The following is a 24,797-nucleotide window of genomic DNA, read 5'->3' on the forward strand; positions in this document are numbered from 1 at the left end:
TGTGATCCTGTAGCGGAATATGGCTAATAACATGGTTTGTAGCGGAATTAAAGTAACAATAGTGAGCATTTCCTCAAGAGGATTCTCAATGAACATAAGGAGAGTACTTGATTGAAGGTAGCAAAATAAAGATTATACCTAGTTAGCTTGGTATGAACAATACTTGCAAAAGAGAGAAAGAATCAGAGAAATTGACGACACTTGAGGACCGGATTTACTTACAGCAGGTCCCCCCTCTAAAAGGCTTTTGTATTATAGATCCTCCCTTGAAGAGAAGCTTGGTATAATACATGCTTTGTGTTCTTTGAGACCTTGTTGATGCCATGAAGATGGTAAGCTTCATGCACCAATATTATGCCCGTAACTAACTTGCAAAAACATTAACTTGTCCCCGGCCTCAATCCCAAGACTTCAAACACCTTCAAAGGTGGAGAGAGCTAGCAGAGAGTGATGAAGATGAAGAGAAGAAGATGTATCTTTACGAGAAAGTAGTAGTCTCCTCACACATAATCACTCTTAGAGCATAGCTTAGCATAGTGATGATGAAGATGGAGAGATTGATGAGCATTGATCTGAGCATGACTCTTGGTTGGATTTGCATTCCATAGCCAAGGGGTGTTGGTCTAGGCTCTCCACTTCTCAAGCTTGGAGAAGGAGATTACTTGTGTACACAACACACAATGGGGTAATGTGTGTGTGGCTTGTGGAGTATATGAGAGAGAGAGGATTCGATTTTGCTACTTTACTCTTGCTACAAGCCTATTGCTCAAGCCTTGGGCTAGCCAATGAATGGCTCTAGTGATAACAAGCAAGGGGTGTAGCATTTGGACAAGTGTCCTCCTTTCCTCCTTTGAGAGAAAGATCTTAATTATTTAATTGTAGCATTACAAGTGTCCTCCTTTCCTCCTCTGAGAGAAAGATCTTAATTAGTTAATTGAATCTAAATTTTCATTGGACCTTTCTATAGGTCATCCAATAGGATTCAGGCACATTATGAGGGCAATATTGTTAGGGCGTGACATGTGGCGTTAATGCCTCTTGAGCCTTGGGCTTGCCTTGAGTGTGTGTGTGTGTGCTCTCTCATGCCCCTACCTTTAGGGCTCATCTTTGACTTGAACACCTCAAGCACGACAAGAACCTCAAACACCTTAGTCATTAAGCATGATAAGCGCCTCACTAGCTTGCCTAAGATCTAAAATACCTAATGGTCCTAGGTGTAAGGACTTTTAACACTAACTTTTGGAGGCTTTAATGAAGCTAACCCTAAGGTCTTTTAAGCTCCACGTTGCTCTGTGATAGACTATCTCCTTTTGGACCCCTATTGAGATGTAACCATCTCTCCTCTTGGTCCCCTGCAGAGATAATTCTAGAAGCACTTAGTGCACAATGCTCTTTGGTAGACCATTTCCTTTTGGACCCCTATTGAGATGCAACCATCTCTCCTTTTGGCCCCCTGTTGAGATAGGTCTAGAAGCACATATCTATATCCTAACTCTTGTTTCCCTTTTATTTTCCCATATTAAATGATCAGTTCAATATGAGAAAATCATTTGGTAAAGTTAGATATTAGATTTTATGACAAATCCTAGCTAGAATGCAAACAGATCCTCCCATGTCACAAATGCTAGCACTGGCGTAGAAGCGATCTATCCGAGATAGATTTACTTCTCCTACTTTGCGGTCAGAGCGTGAGAAAGATAAGTTGTCTGGGACCGCACAAAGCCTGCATGCTGCCAAACATCTGAAATCCTCAAGGTCATACATTAGCGCTCCCAAGCTCCCAACTCAGCCCGGTGCACAGTAGCATGGCTACCTTTAATCCTATATGAGGGGTCCTCCAACATATTGAAGTCTCCCCCGACACACCACTGCTCTGCATGCGGCAGAGACTCTACAATATGTGACCAAAACTCAGTTTGTACACTTGCCACATTGGGCGCACAAATGTTTAGAAAGCCCATAAGGCAACCATGAACGTGCATAGTAATCCACTGGCCTTGCTTTGCACAATAATACCTCTGCCCACAATGGCCTGCTACCATGAGTCGGCAATAGTCATACATACACCTCCCTAGATGCCTCCAGGCCCAAAAGCAGCTGACCAGAAGGTCTCATAGCGGCCACACAAAATTTAACCACATCGCCGAATGCGGCTCTTACAAAGATGGTGCTCCTGAAGCATAAGAATATCAATCATCCCACCCACAAGGCATCTTTGAAGCTCGTGACGCAAGCGACCCCTCTGACGCTGAAATTGGGGCCCACCTAAACTCTGTACATTCCATGAGACAATCCTCATGGGATCAGTGAGAAAAGACCGATGCTGCAACAACAGTCAACCTCGTTATCTTGGAGGCCGGCATGGATGGGGAATAATCCGTATGCGAGAGACCTCTAGATAGGTGCGTCTGAAGTGACTATCCCACCCAAGCCAAAGCAGAGCGTGCAGTCTGTAGGGCTACAGCCTCTGTCCAAGAATCCTCATGTACAAATACATAGCAAGGAGGACTTGGAGTGTCGGCAAAAAAGTGAACCACAATGTGCCTACATCTTGCTGCATCCGGTGATGTCGCACTGAACTTGGCGAGAGGCCACAGTGCCTTTATCAATTCTGTTACCCTCAGGTCCCCCGTGTGGTAACTCTAGAGCCTGGACTTGGAGCCAGTCCAGAAATGTGTGCAAGGTCCACTTTGTGTGATCCGTGCCACACAATAGAAAGGAGAAGCCTACCGCTGTATCCAGAGCCTCGGTGCCTCTAGCTGCTAGAAAGAGGACGCGAACTCGAAAGAAAGCTGCCTCAATGTCGGGGGATGGGTCGCCGAAAAATCGGGTGAAGCAGTAGTCAAAGAAATCCCACCGTTGGTCAATGTCAAAACTAGTCAGCCCACGGGGACTGATGCAAAAGGAGAGACCTATACTAGAAGTGGCGTCGCTGTCCCTCCGTAGCCATTTGGCTCATAGCGAAAGCACTACCAAGTGAGCGTCGAGCTGTGGATGAGTGTCCAAGCCCGTGTGTCGGAGGGGGAGTACGGGATGGGCCGGGTGATGAGGCTTGGTTTTTTCCCCTCAGCTTTGCTCATCTTGGAGAGCTTGAGGGTTTTTTTCACCACTGGTTGTATCTTGTAATGTGGCTACTATGCTGTTTGGAATAAGCACCCCTTCGGGAATCTGGGTGTTGGTCCTGTCAGCCTTGTCTCTGTCCATGCAACCCCTGAGAGTCACCAGTCTCGAGGAAGATGGTTTATATGAGAGAGGTGCTTGCGGCTTGGCCTGCTGCCTTTATGTCTGAGCTTGGGGCCACTGAGTTGGACAAGGTTTTGGCGAGGGCAAGTGTGATTCACACCACTCATCGTTGGGAGAATAACCTCTTTTGGGAAAGCATGTAGGTCACAAACGAGGACTCAAATAATGGGTATACCTGCCGCTTTTGCGGCACCAGAAACGTAGTTTGGGGGGTTCTATAAAAGTACCAATGAGATCATCGAGTTGTGGCGGTAAGGAAGATATTATTGGGGCAGGCCAGGGAATTAGATTGAAACTTGAAAGTCTGGCTCCTCTGTAGTAGCATCGATGGCCGGTTTAAATCCAAGCAGAATGGTGATTTCTTATTGTGAAATCTGACAGAGATGTGGTGGATAAGCATCAACAATTGAGGGTATGTGCTAGTATCTAGCTACTCTCAAAACGTGGAAATGTGGGAATATCTACTTACCCTCTGTTTGAGTGCTGGAAAGTAGAGGAGAGACCATTCCATTGAAACTTGGGTCGTGCATTCATTTTTGGGGATGTGAGGTTGGATATTCTAAATGGATGTATTCACTGCCTCCATGTCTTCTATCTCCGATGTCTTGAGAATCTGCATACTCTCTTCTTCTCTTTGTGATTTTGTTATTTCTGTCTTCTGAGAATGTTTCATGTTGCTGTCATGTCCTTGAGACATTTATATGTGTCTTGCATTTCAGAACAAGCATCTTGAAGAAGTTTCAACAAGGTGGATTGAGGAAATGCCTCCCGTCTTGTTTCGTGTTGCAACAAAGTCATGGATTATGGCTTTGATATGTTTATATAATGTCTTGATTCTGAATAGACAACTTTAAGAAGTTTCGACAAGGACAATTGAGCAGATTCCTGTTGTCGTGGCTGCTTTCTATTATTTGATAAGCATTTATTTAGGTTGTTACTGACTATCATGGGATATCAAAGAGATTCTAAAGCTCTCTGATTTGCAGTCTACTGGTTCTATCTCCAGACGCTGTGCTTCCTGCTGTTTACCTCTCGACAAACCGTATTGCACCTGATTATGAGAATACGGTATGCTCTTGTCAAAAGTCCTTTCACTATTTGGAGCTATTTGCATCTTGAAGATTATCATCAGCGTGCTTCTTTTTGGCTGAAAAAAGATTAATTGGTTTTTCACCACAAATATGAATTTGCTAATTTTCACTTTTTTTTAAACTCAAAAAACTTGAAAATACTTGGTTGCTTGTTGTTTCATTTGACCAAACGTTATGTTTTCCTTGCGAAGCTTCTCCCCTTCTCTATTGACCCCTCTATATCATTCAACTCAATCCGTTCATACTTGTATTTTGGATTATTGATCAATTACAAAGAAGTGTTTTTCTTTTGTATTTTTCATAACATCTTACTGGGAACAGGATCTAAACATTGGAGGAAGCACAGTATCTGCAGCCATTATAGAAGCAACGGGCACACAAAAGTCAAAGATCAAAGAAATGTACAATGCTACGGGAGATCTTGGTATGTGCCAAAACACAATAATTGTGCTTTCCGTTCCCTTCCCATCTGTGCTTTGTTTCATGAAGTCTGATCTGAGCAAATCTGTCGTTCGTGTTTCTTTTCCGCCCAGGTGATGTAGCACAAGCTTGTCGTCAAACACAATCCTTGCTAGTGGCACCACGCATTCTTTCAATTCAGCAAGTTTATTTGACTCTGTTACAAATAAGGTTTTGAACTCTTTCAGAAAAGGGGCAAGATTATCTGGTCAAACTGGCAGTTCAGAGCATAACTTTGGCCCTGCATGTACAAACAGCAAAACTATTGAACTTCGCTTTTGTTGTGTGTGTGCAGCAAGGAGACCGGTAGCGGAAGCAGTTCTCGCAAGAAAGGCTTGATCCTAGGCCTGCTGCGGGCATGCAGGGAGAAAGAAACAAAGTATATTGTGAGGACATTGGTATGCTCTAAAGACTGTGCTAGTCAGTTTTTTAATACTGGGCGTTTTTTGAAGTGTATTCATGACACATAATCAGTGTTGGGCTGCATGTCCAAGGGTAGGGAATGGGAAAGGGTCCAGAATTGGCCGCAAGGGGGGAAGGAGGAAGAAGCGGAACTCAAGGAGGGAGTAGCCCTTTTAAGCTCAAGGCCTTGACTTAAATCAGGAGAAGGGGAGAGTGGCCAATGTGATATTGCAGAGTGTTATGCCGATTTTAATCTTTCAACGAAAAGGACTGTTGGGTGTTTCAGCATGCAAGTTTGTGACTGGTCATAGCGGCAGAACGCGTTTTGGAACAGCTACCCTGTCTCACGGGCACTGTCAGAATGGGGTCGTATTCTAGTGCTCACGATATTTGATATGGACCAGAGTGCTGTTCTGATATTCCCAGTCTCTGTTCCCTGTTTCTGTGCCAAGGTGACATTATACAATTTGTGCAAATTGATGCACCCTCATTTCAATTTGGAAGCTATACATGCAGGTGTGGCATTTCTGGAACCATCCCTTAGCGGTACATGTAAGCCTCCTGATTGGAGGAGCCATTACAAAGCAACGGAGAAGAGTAAGAGAGTTTTAGAGATTGATTATGCCATGATCGGGCCTGGGGTTTCTGCTTTCATCAAATACTGTATGTGTAGTTTGTTGTAATTGGTTTTGAGTCTTGTGCTTGGTTTGCAAAGTTTTGGGTATCAAACATGAGTGCAAAATAGCATGCACGTTTGAATTTCTCATGTGAAAGATAATGAATCTCTCTTCATCCAAGAGAGTGTGTTGGACTCTAATTGGAGGCTTTAAGAGTGGCCGGCTAGATCCATGCACAGAGGCTGCTGGCTGGTTTGCAAAGTTTTGGGTATCAAACATTAGTGCAAAATAGCATGTACGGTTGATTGGAATGTCTCATGTGGAGCTCATGTGCAAGATTATGAATGTCTCTCCATTCAAGAGAGTGTGTTGGAGTCTAATTGGAGGCTTTGGAGTCTTCTTCTAGAGTTTGTGCAGATTTTTGTGCTACTATGTTCAGGAGATCGACCCTTTTGGGTTCTTCAGTCTTCACTAATTGTGAGTGAGAATTAATTATCTTCTGCACAGCAGTAGTTAGCAAGCAGGTAGTTTCAGGTATCGGAACCATCCCTTGTCTTAGTTTGTTTAGGCCTTTCAAACTCCTTTCTTTACCTAGTACAGCATCATGTATTCACTGATAGGGAAGGGAACCATCAATGCAGAACACATATTTCTTCAAACTCACAATTTGTCTTATGGAATGGGGAACAGACAGGAAATGGGAACAGGGACCCAAGAATGGCCCTTCCCTGTGTCTATGGTTCTTGAAACATGTGTCAATGGACTTTGCAATTAGTTGCTTTTGTGCTGATTAATTGAAAGGCTCAAGAAACCATGGCTACCTCTGTTTTTGTGTATTTATCAGGTTCAAAACATGAGGATTGGTGCAATGATGAGAAGTGTGTTGCCTGCTCTAGCTCAAGCAATCGTGTTTCACACTTCTCTCACAACAAGCAAGCAGAAGCAGATAAAGAATGAGCTTCTTGTGAGTATGCAAGCTAGCTAAATGAATTGCTGAAATGATACCTTGATTGAAGGAACGATTTCTAACCTTACAGAAAGCTTCCAGCGGGATTATGGAAGCTTACAACTTCATGCCAAACTTGGTTGGTCATTCTTCTCTTTTCCTTATGGATTGTGTATTAAAATGAATGGTTTCATGATTCACTTGCTTCCTTACACAACCTAGAAATCTTTTTGTTGAAGCTTCAAGAAACGCCCGCAATGGTGGGTATTGTATGCACTTGCAAGTTATGCTTGGCTAACAGTTCAATTCAACTTCTACACAGCTACAAGAGGAAGGTACTTGTGGTAAATAGTTGAAAACGCCACTTGTGGACTCATGAGAGGCTCAAAAGGAACGACTCTAAAAGCTCAACCCTAAAAATCTCAGCTCTAGAGCAGTGCTGGAAAAGGTGGGACTCATACCTCTGCATAGTGGCACAAAAACAGCCTACACACACTCATAAAAGCTGGCACCAAAAACTCTGGTCGGCGGAAAGTAAAGAATTCAAAAGCATAAAATCAGGCCCCTTAGCTTGTGAGATTGAAAAGCAAGGGAGAAAATCAGGCTGTTTTCTAGTATCAAAAACAATAGAGAGACAAGCAAAGACTTGCCCAACTGCCACCCCAACAGGTCTAGGGCCAACTGTGAGATCTTGGATACTAGAGATGAGACTCGGCTGTGCCATGACATAATCCACTGTGCTGGCTCCATGTCTGTGTGGAAAGCATGTGAAACCTCCTGTAGCGGGAAATCTCTGTAGGCCATTCAAGATGGCCAATCCATGTGCAGTCCCCATGTCTATCAAGTGCCGTCCATACTCAGTATGCTCCCCATCCTGTGATTGTCTGGATAGGCCCGTCTCTGCAACATCCAGCTCTCTCAGCATCTCCTTTGAAGTATCATAAAATACTGTCTGATGATGTGCATTCCTAGCATTGAAATCCCCTAGAATGATAATGTCACCATCTCTAGAGAACTCCCATATGTCATCATCCAAAATAGAGAAGGGAGACTGTCCTCTGGGAGGTGCATATATTGACGTACTTGGGGGAAGTAGCAAATAGGAATGTAAAGATATCAGCCCGTCTCTGTTCTCAATCTCACCCACATGTACCTAGCTTGCTCATCCTTGCGGGCTATATGTATCAATGGCTGCAACTCCTCCCTGAATGACATTGCCACTCCTCCTGAGCCCCGCCCTCTGCGCTCTGATTATAACAGACTTGGACACTCCAAGTCGAGAATCTACCACGACACCACAAATAATCACTTCAAACAGTTCACAATTCACAATTGATTTGACACTGGCCCGGCGGAGTTCCGTGCCTAGAGATATTGGCCCCAAAGACTGGCGCCCCTTTCGGTATTTCTTTTTGTATTAATCTGTGTTCAAAGTTACAAGAGTGCAGGCAGGCGCTCACACTCAGACTGTGCGTCCAGATGCTCCGAGTTGTGAGAGGCCTACCGGCTTATTTATAGATTACAAGGGATGCTAAAAGCAGAGCCCAAAAGCTGAAAATCAAAAGCCCTGTAAAAATAAAGCAAGAGCTTTCTTTTTGTCTCTCAAGCCATATTTGGCATAATAAAAGCAAAGCTTTTTTAAAACAAAAGCTCTCTCTCTCTCTCTCTCTCTCTCTCTCTCTCTCTCTCTCTCTCTCTCTCTCTCTAACTCTCAATTTGCACAGAATAAAGCAATGCCCAAAAGCTGCGCCAGCTTCCGCGATTTGCGGGCGTCCGTACAGCTGCCATGTGGCATCTTTTTCGCAAATTGTGGGCCTGTCCTTACTGCAATGCCACGTCAGCATTTCCAGCCCGCCATTGCGAGAGAGAGAGTGTGTGTACTGGGCAGCCACGTCACAGGTTTGTGACATACCCTCCTCTTGAAAGCATTGTAATCGCCCTCGATTATGCCTGCAAAACAGACAGGGGCCATAAACTGTCTTAGCAGACACTGACTGTTAGTACCGATGCACTAGGAACACACATCTAGTACATGTAGCAATCGACAGTCACACCACACCACATGACATCACATGACATCACTTGACATCACATGAAAAATCACATTCAACATTCATTCGGATCTCAGACCATGATTTATCGGCAATGCAATTAGCAATCGCATCTAGATCCCCTCAGGACCTCATAGATGTCCAATTGACTAACCCCTATTGCAACCATGTCTATCGAGATCATTCAGACCGACCAAAATGCTGCAGTCATTTTGTCTATCAGTTCTTGCACTTAAAAACAAGTCAAGGACAAATCAGTTTCATAATCGGGAATTTTATTTCATAAAGTCATACAACAAAATATTGTCAGCTCTCAGTATCCCTGAAGCTCAAAGAAATATCAGTGACTCTAGTATTCAAAATCGAGGCATCTGTTGACAAAGGAGTGGAGTAACTCCCCTCTTGTGCAAACCCACTGCACCAGATCTCTGGCCGAGCTAAATTCTGTGTTCCATTTGGAATAGACTATGCTAAACCAAAAGCTTCAAGGTAAAGTTTCACAATCTGAGGAGTATCTGCTAGGTCCTCCTCCTCCATCCACTTCGCATCCAATGCAGGATAGTTCTTGAATTTAACCAAGAACCGCCTTCTGGCTTTACCCTTATTCTTTCTGTCCTCATGTGTCAAAATCTGTTTAGGAACAAGGATCTCCTCATTTTCTTCCACTTCGGGTTGCTCATCAGGCTCCCCATCTTCAGGCCCATCACCTTTCAAAGGTTTCAAGAGACTCACATGAAATGCATTGTGAATCCTCCAAGTGTCAGGCAGTTTCAGTCGGAAGGAGACATCATTGATCTTTTCGGAGATCGGGAAAGGTCCATAGTATCGCATACTAAGCTTTGCAAAAAGCCTCTCCTTTCCCTTTTTCTTTCTTAGGCGTGCCTTCTCAAAACGTAAGAGCATCCAATCATCCTCCTTCAATTTCAAATTGCGACGATGGCGATCTGCTGCCTTTTTCTGTCTTTCCTGAGATTTCTACAAAGCCTCGCGGACCTTGGCAAAAGCCGTATCTCAGTCGCGCGTGTATTCATCCACTTCAAAAATCTTATCTTTCGTGCTTAAGAAGGGTGGAACCTTCACAACACCTTCAATAATCTCAAATGGGGCCTTCCCCGTCGAAGAGTGTATCGTGTTGTTGTAGGCAAATTCCACCAAAGGTAGATATTTTTCCCATTGAGTCTTCTGATCCGAGATATAAGACTTCAATAAATCTAAAACCACTGAATTGGCAATCTCAGATTGCCCGTCAGTCTGCGGGTGGAAAGATGACGAGAACCGCAACCGCGTGCCAATGTTCTCCCAAATTGCCTTCCAAAACAAACTTGTAAATCTGGGGTCCCTGTCGGAGACAATCGTCTCGAGCATGCCATGTAATCTGAAAAGTTGGGCCAGAAACAGTCTTGCTAAGTGATCCGGCTTGACTGTTTTCTTCACTGGAATGAAATGAGCTTGCTTGCTAAATCTATCAATAACAGTCCAGATACAATCGTGACCACTCTGTGTTCTCGGGAGATCAAAAATGAAATCCATTGCAATACTTTCCTATGGGCGGGTGGGTATGGGCAAAGGTTGTAACAATCCCTGTGCTTTATGCCTGTCAAACTTGACCTTCTGGCATACCAAGCAATTGCGCACAAACTCGGCCACATCCTTCTTGAGTCTCGGCCAAAAGAAGTATTTCTCTACCCCTTTCAAGGTGGTAGCAATGCTGCAGTGACCCGTAAACGGTGGGCAGTGACATTCAGTCATAACCTTTTCCCTCAACAGCCATGTAACGCACAACATGGTTTTTCTCATCAAGTAGCCATCCCGAATGGAATATCCCGCTACTGTCTCCCCACCCCGTATCCGTGTGAATATTTGCAAAATCTGTATCCGTGGCGTACTGATCGACCATATCCTCAAAGCTCCTATGGTGTATCAAGGAAATAGCCAGAACCAACGGCTTCTGAGACAAAGCATCTGCCACCAAATTCTTCTGTCCCTGCACATGGACAATTTGGAAGTGAAACTGTGACAAGATGTTCGCCCACCGCATCTGCTTTTCCGATAGCTGCTTCTATGACAAGAAGTAGCGTAAACTCTGATGGTCTGTGAAGACAGTAAAATCCGCTCCGAGTAGGTAGTGCTGCCACTGAGTAAGAGCATGGAGAACCGCCAAAAGCTCTCTCTCATAAATCTGTGCTGTGAATTCCGGCCTTGAGAACAATCGGCTCTCGTAAGCAATGACATGGCCTTCTTGCATTAAGACTGCACCCAGACTACGACCACAAGCATCACAATATACTTCAAATGACTTCTGCAAGTCCGGCAAAGTCAAAACTGGTCCCTTAGTCAATTTTTCCTTCAAAGTCTGAAAGGCAGTCACCTCTGTGGATCCCCACGAGAAAGGGATTCCTTTTTGTATCAAGATATGCAAAGGGGAAGCAACCTCTGCAAACTTTCTAATGAACCGCTTGTAGTACGAACACAATTCCAAGAAGCTTCTAACTTCATGGATATTCTTCAAATCGGGCCAATCACGGATAGTCTCTATCTTGGCCGGATCCATCTGCACTCCTGTTGCTGACACAATGTGTCCCAAAAAGTGTATCTCTGGTAGGAAAAATTCACTTTTCTTCGCATTAATCACTTCTTGTGATCTCGTAATGCTTGAAAAACTTGAAGCAGATGTTCTCTATGTTCTGCCTCATCCTTGGAGAAAACAATGATATCGTCAAAGAAAATGCCAACAAATAACCTGTACTCTCAAAAAATCCTATCCATCATCCGGTTAAATGTCGCAGGAGCATTGGTTAGGCCAAAAGGCATCACCAAAAACTCAAATAACCCAAAAGTCGTCCGAAAGGCTGTCTTGTAGACATCTCCTGGCGCGATTCGGATCTAATGATATCCACTTTTCAAGTTGATCCTCTGCTAAAGCACGAGGATCCTTGAAGTCGGTCAAGTATATCATCGATTCTAGGAATCAAAAATCTGTTCTTGATGATGATTTTGTTGAGAGCTCTATAATCGATGCACATTCTCCAAGATCCGTCTTTCTTCAAAACCAACAACACTGGAGAGCAATACGGTGAAGTACTAGGCTTGGCAAGACCCTTTTCCAAGAGGTCTTTCACTTGGTTCATAATTTCTTCGTTCTGAGCTCGGCTCACACGGTAAGGTGGCCGGTTCGGTGGTGTGCTTCTAGGTATCAGATCAATAGTATGATCTTTAGGACGAGCGGGTGGTACTCGCTTGGCAGGCCTTCTGAGAAGCAGTCGGCATAAGCGTGGAGTGTTGCTAAATTGACTTTATTTGACAGGAAAATAATTCTAAATGAATTATTGGAATTTTAAGTGAGAGGGTTTTTCTCACTGGAGACATCTGAGTACAGAGAATTCCTAGTGAGTCATTCAGAGTAATGATGGGAGCACTGTGAAAGGGAATATCTGTAAGGCCACCCGGAACGGGTACTTCTGATGCGTCACATCGGATGGGTGACAGGGAGCATCGGGAAGAAGTATCTGACCATTCGGGAACGGACATCTCTGATGCGTCATAGGATGGGTGACATAGAGCATCGCAAAGGAGATTGTACTGTAAGTTCGGTAGGAAAGGACTAGGTGATGGGTATTCCTGATGCGTCACAAGGTGGGTGACGGGTGCGTCGGAAAGGGGATATCCATAGTCAGGAGGAAAGTCCGAACTGTGTTAGAATTGTGCACAAGGAAAAGCAAGCACTTGAATGAAGATGGGCTCAAAGGAAACTTTGAGGAAAAACAAGTGCTTTTTGAGAAAGCGGGATTGCTTTTCGGGAAAGCAAATACTTTCCCGCAAGGAAGTCTATGTCTGCATTGCAACTGTGCAAGTGATTGCATCAGGGACGCCTGAGAAGTGTTGTGAAAGCATTGTTTTTAACTCATAAGGTTTTATTGAGTTTGGACAGATTGAGACTATTTTTAAAATACGCCGGCCGCCCACTTAATAAGTGGGCAGCCATTTGATAAATAAGGCAACAGATCAACCAACGTTTTCTCTCTCTCTCTCTCTCTCTCTCTCTCTCTCTCTCTCTCTCTCTCTCTCTCTCTCTTTGGCAGAACAACACACACTCAAAAAAAAAAAAGTCCGCGATCTCTACGCGAGCAGCTATTCGTGCCGTGGCCAGGAGCTATAAAAGCATCATAGGCCCTCACTCGGAGGAGGAGATCAGTTTTTGCAAGAAGAAGATGCTGCTGCAGATTTCATCCGCAAAGAAGACATTGTCGGTGATGCTCATGGCTACCCAAAGTGTACCAGATGTTGCCAGGACCTAGTGCGCGAGTTCCCTCGCGAAGAAGTGCCTACGGAGCGTGTTTCCATAGCGACAAGTTGCTGTTTTTCTCTGTTTTCAGCCCATAAACGTCGTAGACGGGGCTGATTTACATAGAAGGAACCTGAGAACACACCTCTTTTGTGTGTTGGATTGGAAGAGAGGATTTTCTACATAGAGATCTCTTCCGGGGGAATTGCTTTTCGAGAACCAAGTTGCGTTTCGAGCATCAAGACTTTGAAGGTAACGATTTTCATGTTATGATCTCTAAGTATTTGTTTGTAGGTGTACTTCCTCTTAGTGAGGGAGTAGGAGCAGAGGAAGGCATGAGCCTCTGCAAGCGCTTTGAGAAATTAGAGCCAGATCAACCCAAGGGTTTCGTACCCAAGTGTGGGAAGTAGATCCACGATCGGAGAGAGGTAGTCTCTCGAGTTGTGATCCGGAAGTTGAGATTCCCAAGTAAGGACTTCACGTCTGGGAAAGCAGAGTTGTTCTGCGAGAAGAGGACCCTGGAAACAGAGTTAGAAAAGAGTTGCAGGGACGCCATGCCCTGAGTCTGGAAGGTGAGATCCAGAGGCGAGAACCTTGATTCTTGAGGATTTGGAATAAGGAACAGATGTTCCTTGGAATAGGGCTTTGCCCTAGGAATAGGAAGCCGAGGCTTCCGTGAACCATCAAGTCTTATTCTAGAACGAACGTGGTAATACGTTCAGTTCAAGTGCTTGTATAGACTTCTCCTCAGTAATAAAGATACTATCACCGGGGGGGGGGGGAGGGGGGACTAACCCATCTTTTGGTCCCCAGTACTCACTCTCTCTCTCTCTCTCTCTCTCTCTCTCTCTCTCTCTCTCTCTCTCTCTCTGACCATGGAGGAAGTCGATGAGATCGGACAGCGACTGATGAGAGATTTCATCTGAACCCACAAACCCCCCTCCCCCCCCCCCCCCCCCCCCCCCCCCCTTATTTCCTTTCTCCTTAGTGCCTTAGTGTTTTAGTGTTAGTTCTTTGTAACTTGGTAACTTTGCAACTTGGTAATTTCCGTACTCAGACATGGTATCAGATTCACCAATTGTAACTTTTTGGTTTCATAGGTCATTTTGGCCTTTTGAAGACGTTAATATAACATTTATAACATTTCTCTCTCTCTCTCTCTCTCTCTCTCTCTCTCTCTCTCTCTCTCTCTCTCTATATATATATATATATATATATATCCTATGGCTTCAGTAATAAGTGATAAATCCTATTTATCCGAATGTATTTTATATTCTTATGCGCTCCCGCTTGTGACATGGAGAAAATCTTGGCGTTCTTTATCAAGTTCAGACATATTTGTCCTATCCTCATGAGTCAACTCTTTCAAAAAGATCGAGTAAACAAACAGACTGGATTTCATTAATCTAGAAATGGCCGAAGCCGATACAATAGGGACAGACTCGCCCTTAAGTTTTATATCGAGTACAATGGTTTTGCCCTTCTCTGTGGTCAATGTTGCTTTCCTCGCCCGATAGTCGACCACGGCGTTGTTCTTGTGGTACCAGGGAATTCTCAAGAGAACATCACAACCTTCCAAAGGCATTTTGTAAAAGTCCTCATGCCCCAAATACCCCTGACAATGCAACCGAAGTTTGCCAATGACAAGTGTAATGGCTACGTCCCTGCTGCGTGCCGCTAGAACTACCTCTGCAAGTGGTTCCATCCGATTGGGAGTGATCTCGAGCGCCGCCAATTCCGGTGAAATGAAGTTGGCCTTGGCTTCTCCACCAAAGAAGATCAAGGCTTCTTGGTCTTTCACTTTGCCCCAAGCTGGGCAGAGTTCTGTACTCTTGTCCATCGTGTTGGGATCAGTACCCACGAATTTGGAACCAGTCCTGTTTTTGTCTTGCCTTTTCTTCCACGGTCCTCAGCTGCTCTCGAACTCTTAGGCCTCTCGTCGTCCTTGTCGTTCGGTTCTTTCTGTGCCTTCTTAGGGCACTTCGCGGAGATATGCCCAGTTTCCCCGAATCCAAAGCACTTCCCCTCCTTGATGTAGCGAACCCTCTCTTGAGGAGTAAGCTTGGGTCGTGCATCCTTGTCTTTCTGTTCTGGGTTGCTCTTTCTCTTTCTACTTTCATTTTTCGATGTCTGTTTGGCTCTTTGTGTCATGATCTCATCTGTGGGGTAGGTCAGACTGCCAGAGTGAATGGCAAAATTCCATTTCGCATGACTCATCAACTCCTGAATGGAAGCTGACTTTTGTTCCAAGCAGTGATCTCGGATCTCTGTAGGAAGACCCACTCGGACTCTGCGTCCAGATGCTCCGAGTTGTGAGAGGCTTACCCGCTTATTTATAGATTACAAGGGATGCTAAAAGCAGAGCCCAAAAGCTGAAAATCAAAAGGCCTGTAAAAATTAAGCAAGAGCTTTCTTTTTCTGTCTCAAGCCATATTTGGCATAATAAAAGGAAAGCTTTTTTTAAACAAAAGCTCTCTCTCTCTAACTCTCAATTTGCGCAGAATAAAGCAATGCCCAAAAGCTGCGCCAGCTTCCGTGATTTGCGGGCGTCTGTACAGCTGCCACGTGGCATCTTTTCCGCAAATTGCAAGCCTGTCCGTACTGCAATGCCATGTCAGCATTTCCAGCCCGCCATTGCTAGAGAGTGTGTGTGTGTACTGGGCAGCCATGTCATAGGTTTGTGACATTGATCGTGTCTCTTGTCTACAAGTTGTCTCCCATCTGTATCCACTAATGTGAGGCATAGACTGCCCAGGGGCCTGAGGTGTCTCAGAGAGAGAGAGACTTATATTAAACGTCTTCAAAAGGCCAAAATGACCTATGAGACCAAATTGATACAATCCTCGTGGATCTAATCCAATGTTTGGGTACAAAAATAAAAATGAAAAGAAGTAAAGTGAAAGACTAAAATCATCATCATCATTATTAACATCATCATCAGTGCCCGAGGATGCCCAATTGGCGGAGTTCCGCTTCTAGATGCATTGGCCCCAAAGATTGGCACCCCTTTTGGTATGTCTTTCTTTATTGCTTCACAACAGGTACACTAGTCGGGCTCTGCTCAGCTTCCACCAACTTGGAATGCCAGAGTGAACTCCTAGATACAATATATATAGGCCACTGGCCTCGAAAAGCGGTCTTCCAAGTCAAAATCTGGCGTCAAAGAACTACTTGGGCAAATCTTGGGCTGTCTTTACAAACTGCCACGTTAGCAAACTTCCCCATTCGGCAGGCTGCAGATGCCACATCAGAAGGTCAGCGTAAATTCCGGGCTGTCTGTACTGCTATGCCATATCAGCAGCTTTATGCAAATTTAGGGTTTTTGAGTTTTTTGTGATTTGGTCCCTTGCAGGTTATGTCCTCTAACAGGGGGTCCCTTAGGGGCCCAACCATGCCACATCAGCAACTCGTGACACCAGCTTATTGGCATAGATCGTTTTGTTTGGGTGACCTCCTCGGTGCGGAGGGGCTCCACAACCATTTAAACAGCCTTCTCCTTCTCAGACCATGTGCGAGTTTTGTTGGTTATCAAGGAGGGTAGAAGAAAGGCGAGCGGTGTACTCCAGATTCTTGAAAGTATGTTGTTGGAGGAGAGTCTGAATGGGACAGTGGGGAGATTTGGCAGAGAGCTATGTGCATGGAGGATAATGCAAGGCAGTGGCAGGGATAACCGAACTGAGTGGGGCTGTCATGGGTATTGCCCATGCCTGTGTGTTCAAGATTTAGGCGTAAGATGGGATGTTTGAGGCGGGGCTTGGCTTTAGAGGATGCAACGGAGATAGCCAGAGAAAACGTGGAGAGACGCTCAGTTTGGACATGCTAGATAGGAGAGCTATAGCTTGAGGAGCACGGACATGGTTTTTCTTTTCTAGATAAACATCTTGATGGACTCATGTCGGTCATTGAGTTACAGGGGAGTTTTTTTGAGGTCACTGGCCCTAGACACTCCTCCTCTGAGGTTCATCAGTTTCAGAGGCAGGATTGCTCTTTCATCTAAGAGCGGAGAGAGATAGCCACAGCTTTCTATAGTGACCTTCTTTCAGCAGAGAAGCCTTCAAAGGGAAGGGAGGCTTGTCATTTGTTGGGCTCATGTCATAGGCAAAGGGTCATAGATGTATGTGTGTTGAATTGGCAAGGCCCAATTCACTATGATCTTTAAGATTATCTGTTGTAAAATCGCACTGCCACATGATGTCGGCAAAACAGAATTGGGAGCTACATCAGTTATGGTTGAGGCACTTACTCAGAACCTTACAGACATGGCTTGTGGAGCTGCCAAGTCATTTCTAGCTAGATAGGGCTCGAGTCATCTCGACAGCTAGCCATTGTGGTATACCCTAGACATTAGTATGCACAGATGTCAGCTTGGTTTTAGTTTTAGCTGCATTCCTGTCCAACATTTCAATACTCCTTGGGCACATGATCGCTCTCATTCACTCGCTTAAAGATCAACTGGATTATCAGACAGGTCAGCCTGCAGACTGATACAGGGAGGACATGGGAGGATGGAGGAGAAAACCGCTTTTAACAAAGAGCATTTTCTTTACATTATAAAAATAGATTATCGTGTGGCCAAAATACATGGATTCATACCTCTTTCACGAGCTTCAATGTGTCATAAAACAGCTTTGCACCTCCTCCCATCAATTGTAGATAAAGACAGGTAGATTTCCTTCGTTCCTCTGGAGCAGTGAATATGCGAACGATGCGACTGAGCCAGAGACAGAGGAGCATCACATATATTGATGCCCAGTGTATTATGAGATAGAAGGACTATTTCCTTTTCTCTTCAGAGAGGGCTTTGGGACTCTGTCTAGGGTAATGGATTACAATGAGCAGAGATACCTAGGGTCTTTCTTGCTACAGTTACTCAGGCACAGCCATGGGCTTTATTATTGATTTTGACACACTGTTCAGAGGACCTGTTCAGGGGCAGGTGGCAGATTTCATCCAGAGCCGCTAGGACAGGTTGCTTTTGAATACATGGGACTCTCCTGTTGATGTGCGCGTGTGCGTGCGGAGGTGTGCAAGAGAGGGGGAGAAGAGATATGGGGAAGGGGGAGATGCACAAGCAGCCACTGTGTGGGTTAGTGGAGAAGAAAGAGAAGAGCAGTCGACTCTTCCTCTTTCTCTCGCTATATTGAATAGGGGAAATTAAAGTGTACAAGGGTGGTTTCCCACGGCCACCTGGCCTACACCCCAACAACCTCCCACTTGAAGGTCATGGTGGCCAATAGTGGCATTAGTATAGTTAGTCTATACAAAATTGATGAAGCATTGCCGAGGCTTCATCCTACACCCATAAGTTCTATACAATGTGTAAATCGCTCCGAGGCTAGGCTCTTTGTGAGAGCATCTGCGGGGTTGTCGTCAGTGTGAACCTTGACAAGCTCGATACGCTTGCCAGCCAATGCATCTCGTATGACATGGTATCTGACCTCTATGTGTTTCGACTTTGAGTGAAACACTGGATTCTTTGCCAAGGCAATGGCACTCTGACTATCACAATGTAGTACTGGAACCTCGTGAATGCCCAAATCTCCCACTAGACGAGCCAACCATATGGCTTCCTTGCTGGCGTCAGACGCAGCAACATATTCTGCCTCAGTGGTAGATGAAGACGTGCAATCTTGGAGACACGATCTCCAAGAGATAGCTGCTCCAGCAAACATGAATACATAGCCAGATGTGGATCTTCTACGATCCACGCAACCCGCATAATCCGCATCTGTGTAACCTACAATAGATGCATCACTGTTTCCGAAGCGTAAACACTTGCTAGCTGTACCTTTCAAATATCTGAGGATTTTCTTCACTGCTTCCCAATGCTTCTTGCCAGGGTTTGCCATGTACCTACTAACCACTCCCACTGCATGTGCAATGTCTGGTCTTGTGGCTACCATAGCGTACATCAAACTGCCAACTGCTGAAGAATATGATACTTTCACCATTTCCTCTTTCTCAGCCACTGTCTTGGGAGAGTCTTCCTTGCTAAGTTTGGAGTATGCTTGCATTGGGGTACTCAATGACTTCCCCCCCTGCATACTAAAACGTTGCAAGACTTTGTGAATGTACTTTTCTTGAGATAATTCAAGAATTCCACGTTGCCTGTCTCTCTTGATGTGCATACCAAGAAAGTGATTGGCATCTCCCAAATCCTTCATGGAAAACTGAGTGCTTATCATCTTTTTCAGCTGATTGATTTCATCAATTGATTTGCCTGCGATAAGAATATCATCTACATACAAGATAAAGATGATTAAAGAACCATCGTTCAACCTTTTTGTGTATAAGCAGTGATCCTCTTGACTTCTAATGTAACCCTGAGACTGCATGAATTTGTCGAATTTTTGATACCATTGCCTTGAACCTTGCTTGAGGCCATAGAGTGCCTTTTTAAGTCTACAAACCAATTCTGTCCTCGTTGGTTTTTGGGTTTCACATACAAAGCCCTCTGGTTGTTTCATGTAGACGTCTTCATCTAGATCCTCGTGAAGAAATGCTGTGTTCACATCCATTTGGACAAGTTCTATGTCCTTGATAGCAACCAAGCCAAGCACGGTGCGAAGTGTAGTCATCTTAACTATTGGAGAGAAAATCTCATCAAAATCCACACCTTTTTGCTGCTTGAAACCCTTGGCAACTAGACGAGCCTTGTATCTAGGCTCGGGATCTTCCACTGTATACTTCTTCTTGTATACCCACTTGCAAGGTAAAGCATTTTTGCCTTTTGGTAATTCAACCAAATCCCATGTCTCATTAGCCACAATCGAATTGTATTCTGATTGCATAGCCTGCTCCCACTTAACACTATCCTCCATTTGTATAGCTTCTTTGTAGCAGGTTGGCTCTCCACTGTCAGTGACCAAAATGTGGTGTATACCCGGCTCAAACCGCTTGGGTGCACGTGATACTCTCTCAGAGCGTCTGAGTGCCTGACTGCTGGATTCTGCTCTCTCCGGAGCAATAGTAGTATCTTGCACTTGAGGAGTAGGTGCGACACTACTAAACTGAGTTGGTTCGGAGGCTACATCCTCAAAACGAACACGTCTGTACTCAACATCTTTGATGGGCTTCTTGTGCATTTTTTATTCATTGAAAATTACATGTGAGCTACGAATGACTTTGTTTGATTCTGGGTGCCAGAGACGATATCCCATCTCTCCGTTTGCACCATAGCAAATAAAGATGCATTTGTGTGATCTGGGATCTAACTTCCGACGAAGTTCTTTGGGCACATGTGCATATGCTTCACATCCAAAGACACGTAAATGCTCATGGCTTGGCCTTTTGCCAGTCCATAATTCCTCTGGAATTTTGAAATTCAAAGGAGAACTTGGTGACCTGTTGATGATGTGCACTGCTGTCAGAACAGCTTCCCCCCAAAATTCGGGAGTAAGCTTCGCCATAGACATCATAGAGACAACTCGCTCTTGAATCGTACGATTCATTCTTTCAGCTATCCCATTTTGTGCAGGTGTGTATGGAGCAATAAATTGCCGCCGAATGCCTCTTCTATTGCAAAAATCCTTGAACTCTGTGGAGACGTATTCTCCACCATTGTCCGTGCGAAAAGCTTTGAGCTTTGTTCCTGATTGGTTCTCAACCATTGCGAGGAATTTTTGGAATGTCGAAAAAACTTCTTCCTTACGCTTAAGGAGATACACCCACACCTTTCTGGTAGAATCATCTATGAACGTGAGAAAGTAGTTCGCCCCCCCTAGAGTTTTATGTGGCATTGGACCACACAAATCACTGTGCACCAAGTCTAGAGGTTCGCCTAGTTTCTTATTCAATGGCGAAGATGTCAATCTAGTCTGTTTGCCATACAGACAATGCTCACACAATGGAAAGTTCGTGTAATCTAACATAGGTAAGTAGCCAAAACGCTGAAGTGTTTTCATTCTCTTTTGGCTAATATGGCCTAGCCGGCTATGCTACAACTCAGGAGACGGCAGCTCGGCAACATAGATAGAGTGTTCGTTGACACTCGAAACAAACAAAGAGTACAGGGATCCGTTTTTATTGCCTTTCATCATGATAAGGTTGTTCTTGCGGATCATCCAAGAACGATTACCAAAAACTGTAGTGTAGCCAAGATCATCCAATTGCCCTATAGAAAGCAAGCTTTTCGTAAGCTTGGGCACATGTCTGACATTCTGCAGCACAAAAGTAGTGCCATTATGCATCCGAAGTTTCACATCACCAATGCCAATAATGTCAAGCTCATAGGAATCACCAAGCTTGACTATTCCATGCATGGATGCATAAGAGGAAAACCACTCTCTATGCGGTGTGACATGAAAACTTGCACCAGAATCAAGGATCCAATTCTGTGCATAACCCTCATCCTGTGCAACCAAAGCATCTGGAGTGAGATCTGAAGTGAAAATGAGAACATCTGAGGCATCTTCTGTCACCTCGGGATGAATCTCTGTGGGCATAATGAGCATCACTGGAGGAGGAGCATCCTCTACTGCAGTGATAGGTATGGAAGACTCAACAATATTGAGCTCCTCAATCTTTACTGTACTTTTGCCTTTGCCAGAATTATCCTTTTGCATGTTTTTCTGATCTCTTAGGAAACTGCGACAATCCTTTTTGTAATGACCCTTCTTGTGACAATTGGTATCACTCCGATTTTGACATCGTCACTCGACTTCGACGTCTGCACACCGAGTCCGACGAGCATTAGCGTTTTACGGCTACCCACTTCCGCCCGGCGGCGGAAGGCGACATCGGCATCGACACTGCTCATGCGCACCGGCTCGACACTGCACATTACGGTGGATCTCCGACATCCGACCCAGACACCAGGCGTTTTCCCAGGACGAGCGCGTTCCTGCGATCGATGACCGTGCTTGCGACATGCGCGGGTGAGGTACCTCTATCATAGAGGAGTGGCACCCGGCATCGGCACTGAGCGCACTGATCGCACAATACGACACAGTTTACGGATACGACACCTTTGGCGGCTATTTGACTAGCATATTTCTGCCCGGCGGCAAAAATCGGCACATAGCGACACCGACACGCAGGTTACAGGCTACAGGGGGGGTTTTCAACCCATTCACTCACAGCTTCTCCAGGTTACCAGACACAGCGCTTTGACGATTTGGCAGTCATTTTGACAGCAGATTCTCTGCGGACACATGCGTTCACAGATGCATTTTGTTGTGCGCACACATAGTGCTACTGAGCTCTTTTGAGAGCAGATATCCCCGCAGGGATCACTTTCACTGCATGCAGCAGTTCTTGGCACCTGTTTGAGCGCGGTTTTACTCATGTTCGTTGAGTTACGGACACTGTCCGTTGTACTACGTGTGGAGCCATTTTTGGCTATTTTGGCAGTTTTTCTCGGCCGTTTCTGAGACTCGGACCGGAAGATCCCTTTCTGAGACTGTGGCTGGTCCATTTGTGTCTGCATTAGCCTTTTGGAGGGTCGATAGCGTGAGGTTTTCTTTGAGCTGGGGTGTGCTCGAATGTTGAGACACCTTGGGTGATACAGGTAGCTGGAGTTCCCCTTTACGGTACCCTCGCCATAGGATATGTATCTGGACGGTTATTTATGCTTTTGACGCCGAGTTGACACTCACATAGCAGTGGTTTTGTGTAGCAGATGCCCAGTTAGTGCAGTTGGCACATTTATATGCATTTTGAGTTGAGTTTTGACTCCTCATACAAAGGAGAGATGAGACTCTGGTATCTCGCTCTCACTCGGTCACTCGCTCTGTGTGTTGCTTGGGCTCGCTTACAAGCACGGTGTCAAGCTCGCCTTTTTTTTTTTTTTTGGGTTTTTTTTTTTGTTCGAGAAAGTATCTTCCAATCTCTTAATCAAGCTGTCTCTTTCTCTCTTACAACTGCAGAAACTTTCTTTTCACGAGCTCGAGGAGAGGAGTCGGGGGATTCGGTCGCAGGCTCGATGGGAATGAGCCCTTGCACACACACTATTGTGGGAGTGTGAAATTAAAAAAAAATCGATGCTCTCTGTCGAAAGCTGCCTGCAGTCGTTTGCTCGCGCTAGTTCCTGTTTAGTGTTGCAGCTCGTTCAAGGCCAAGCATACACACAGTGAGTTGTGTGTGTTCTATACACAACACCAAGCAAGTGCCAATGTCCTGCTCGAATTGTTTGCTCGATTGCCCGCTGCAGCACCCCGAATGTGCTCGATGCCAGTAGCGCTGCTTGATTTTGGTGCTTACACACACAGTGTGTGTGTGTGTGTGTGTGTAAGCTCTACTGGCTTTCGATTCAGGTGGACTGCTTCTGCTCGGTTCCACCTACCTTTGCTCGCAATTCCTTGCTCAGAAATCTGTGAACTGGCAGCGCTGCCTACTGCACTCAGGTCCTTGAAGCTCCAATGCTGCAGCCGATTCCTTCTTTTCATCCGATTCACTGCCGCCCTTGATGCTGAGTGTGTGTGTGTGTGTGTGTGTGTGTGTGATCACACACACAAGCAAAAGAAAATTCTTTGCGGTATTGACCTACCCGGGCTCCAATCTCATTTGTCTGCCTGCTGCCCGATGTTGCCGATTTCTCTGCACTCAACTAAGGGTACTCACTGTCGACTTCTTGCTCCTTTGCCTGACTCTGCAGAGGTTGCCGAAAGCTCTCAGGCTTCTCAAAGATTCTGTTTGATTCTCTTGAGCCTGCTCTTGATTGCTCTCTTGCAAAGCCTTTGGGCTTGTGCTTTTTGTCAACCCTGGCTGCCCCGGCTTGCTTACATTCTCTCTCTTCTGAGCTTCCAACTGCTTGAAGCTTCAAACCTCCAAGGCTTTTCTTCATACTCTGTTTTCCACAGAGATGTCGAGTCTCACTCAAAGATTCCCCCTTCTCCAAAGGAGGGCTGTGCGTGTTGGGTAGCCGGGAACCGTTGAGATCTCCCTCCGATCTTCTCCATTCAAGCCCCGATCCGTGTCCGATCTGCTGCCACCACGAAGCTCAAGCTTGAGCTCCGCCATAGAAGGTGAGCTCCGTCGCTTCCGAGTCGGCGGTCGTCGAAAAGCAGTTGTGCACGCGGTTCACCACCATAGCTCTGATACCAATTGTTGATGTGCGCGTGTGCGTGCGGAGTGTGTGCAAGAGAGGGGGAGAAGAGATATGGGGAAGGGGGAGATGCACAGGCAGCCACTGTGTGGGTTAGTGGAGAAGAAAGAGAAGAGCAGTCAACTCTTCCTCTTTCTCTCCCTATATTGAATAGGGGAAATTAAAGTGTACAAGGGTGGTTTCCCACGGCCACCTGGCCTACACCCCAACATCTCCTTGATAGAGATACAGAGATTAGTAGATCTCTATCCCCTCTTCCCTCTTGCAGATCATGTTAATGAATGTTTATTATCACCACAGCCAGCCATTATTGAGCTGCATAGAGCAACTCCTATAATGTTCTTCACAGAGGAGGAGTTCGATGCCATGATGCAATGGCCCTTGTGAGAGTTTATATGATGGTGTCTGTAGTGACAGCCTACCCAGAAGATCAAGTTTGGGAGATTTACTACCAGCTGGCTCTATTTAGTTACTTTTTTGTTTTCATTTTTAGCATTTTACATTATCTTTAGTTTTTGTTATATGAAAATGGTCTCATAGGTATTTTAGGCCTTTGCAGATGGTAACACATTTTTCGTTTCATATGTGCAATTATGAAGCTGTCAGACTCTGGTAGTTTTTAAAGTTTGGCATTACAAATCACAAAAGGAATCACGGGCCCT

The 24,797-nt window shown here is 45.1% G+C and overlaps 1 protein-coding gene across 13 annotated transcripts in view; it reads left to right on the forward strand.

The window, feature by feature from the left end:
* LIG6 (DNA LIGASE 6) overlaps positions 1–24,797 on the forward strand; it is a 42,980-nt gene that overhangs the window by 13,021 nt on the left and 5,162 nt on the right. For all 13 annotated transcript variants that reach the window (XR_015186934.1, XR_015186935.1, XR_015186933.1 and 10 more), the window contains exons 3-8: positions 4,230–4,311; positions 4,656–4,758; positions 4,868–4,964; positions 5,089–5,191; positions 6,657–6,776; positions 6,850–6,897. Coding sequence is in view for 10 of the 13 variants with exons in the window: in XM_086504144.1 (XP_086360270.1) it covers positions 4,230–4,311; positions 4,656–4,758; positions 4,868–4,964; positions 5,089–5,191; positions 6,657–6,776; positions 6,850–6,897 (553 nt within the window). In the remaining 3 variants the exon portion in view is untranslated. The remainder of the gene's footprint in view (positions 1–4,229; positions 4,312–4,655; positions 4,759–4,867; positions 4,965–5,088; positions 5,192–6,656; positions 6,777–6,849; positions 6,898–24,797) is intronic.

This window comes from Adiantum capillus-veneris, chromosome 28 (assembly GCF_014529385.1).
Source record: "Adiantum capillus-veneris isolate H3 chromosome 28, ASM1452938v2, whole genome shotgun sequence".
NCBI lineage: Eukaryota > Viridiplantae > Streptophyta > Polypodiopsida > Polypodiales > Pteridaceae > Adiantum > Adiantum capillus-veneris.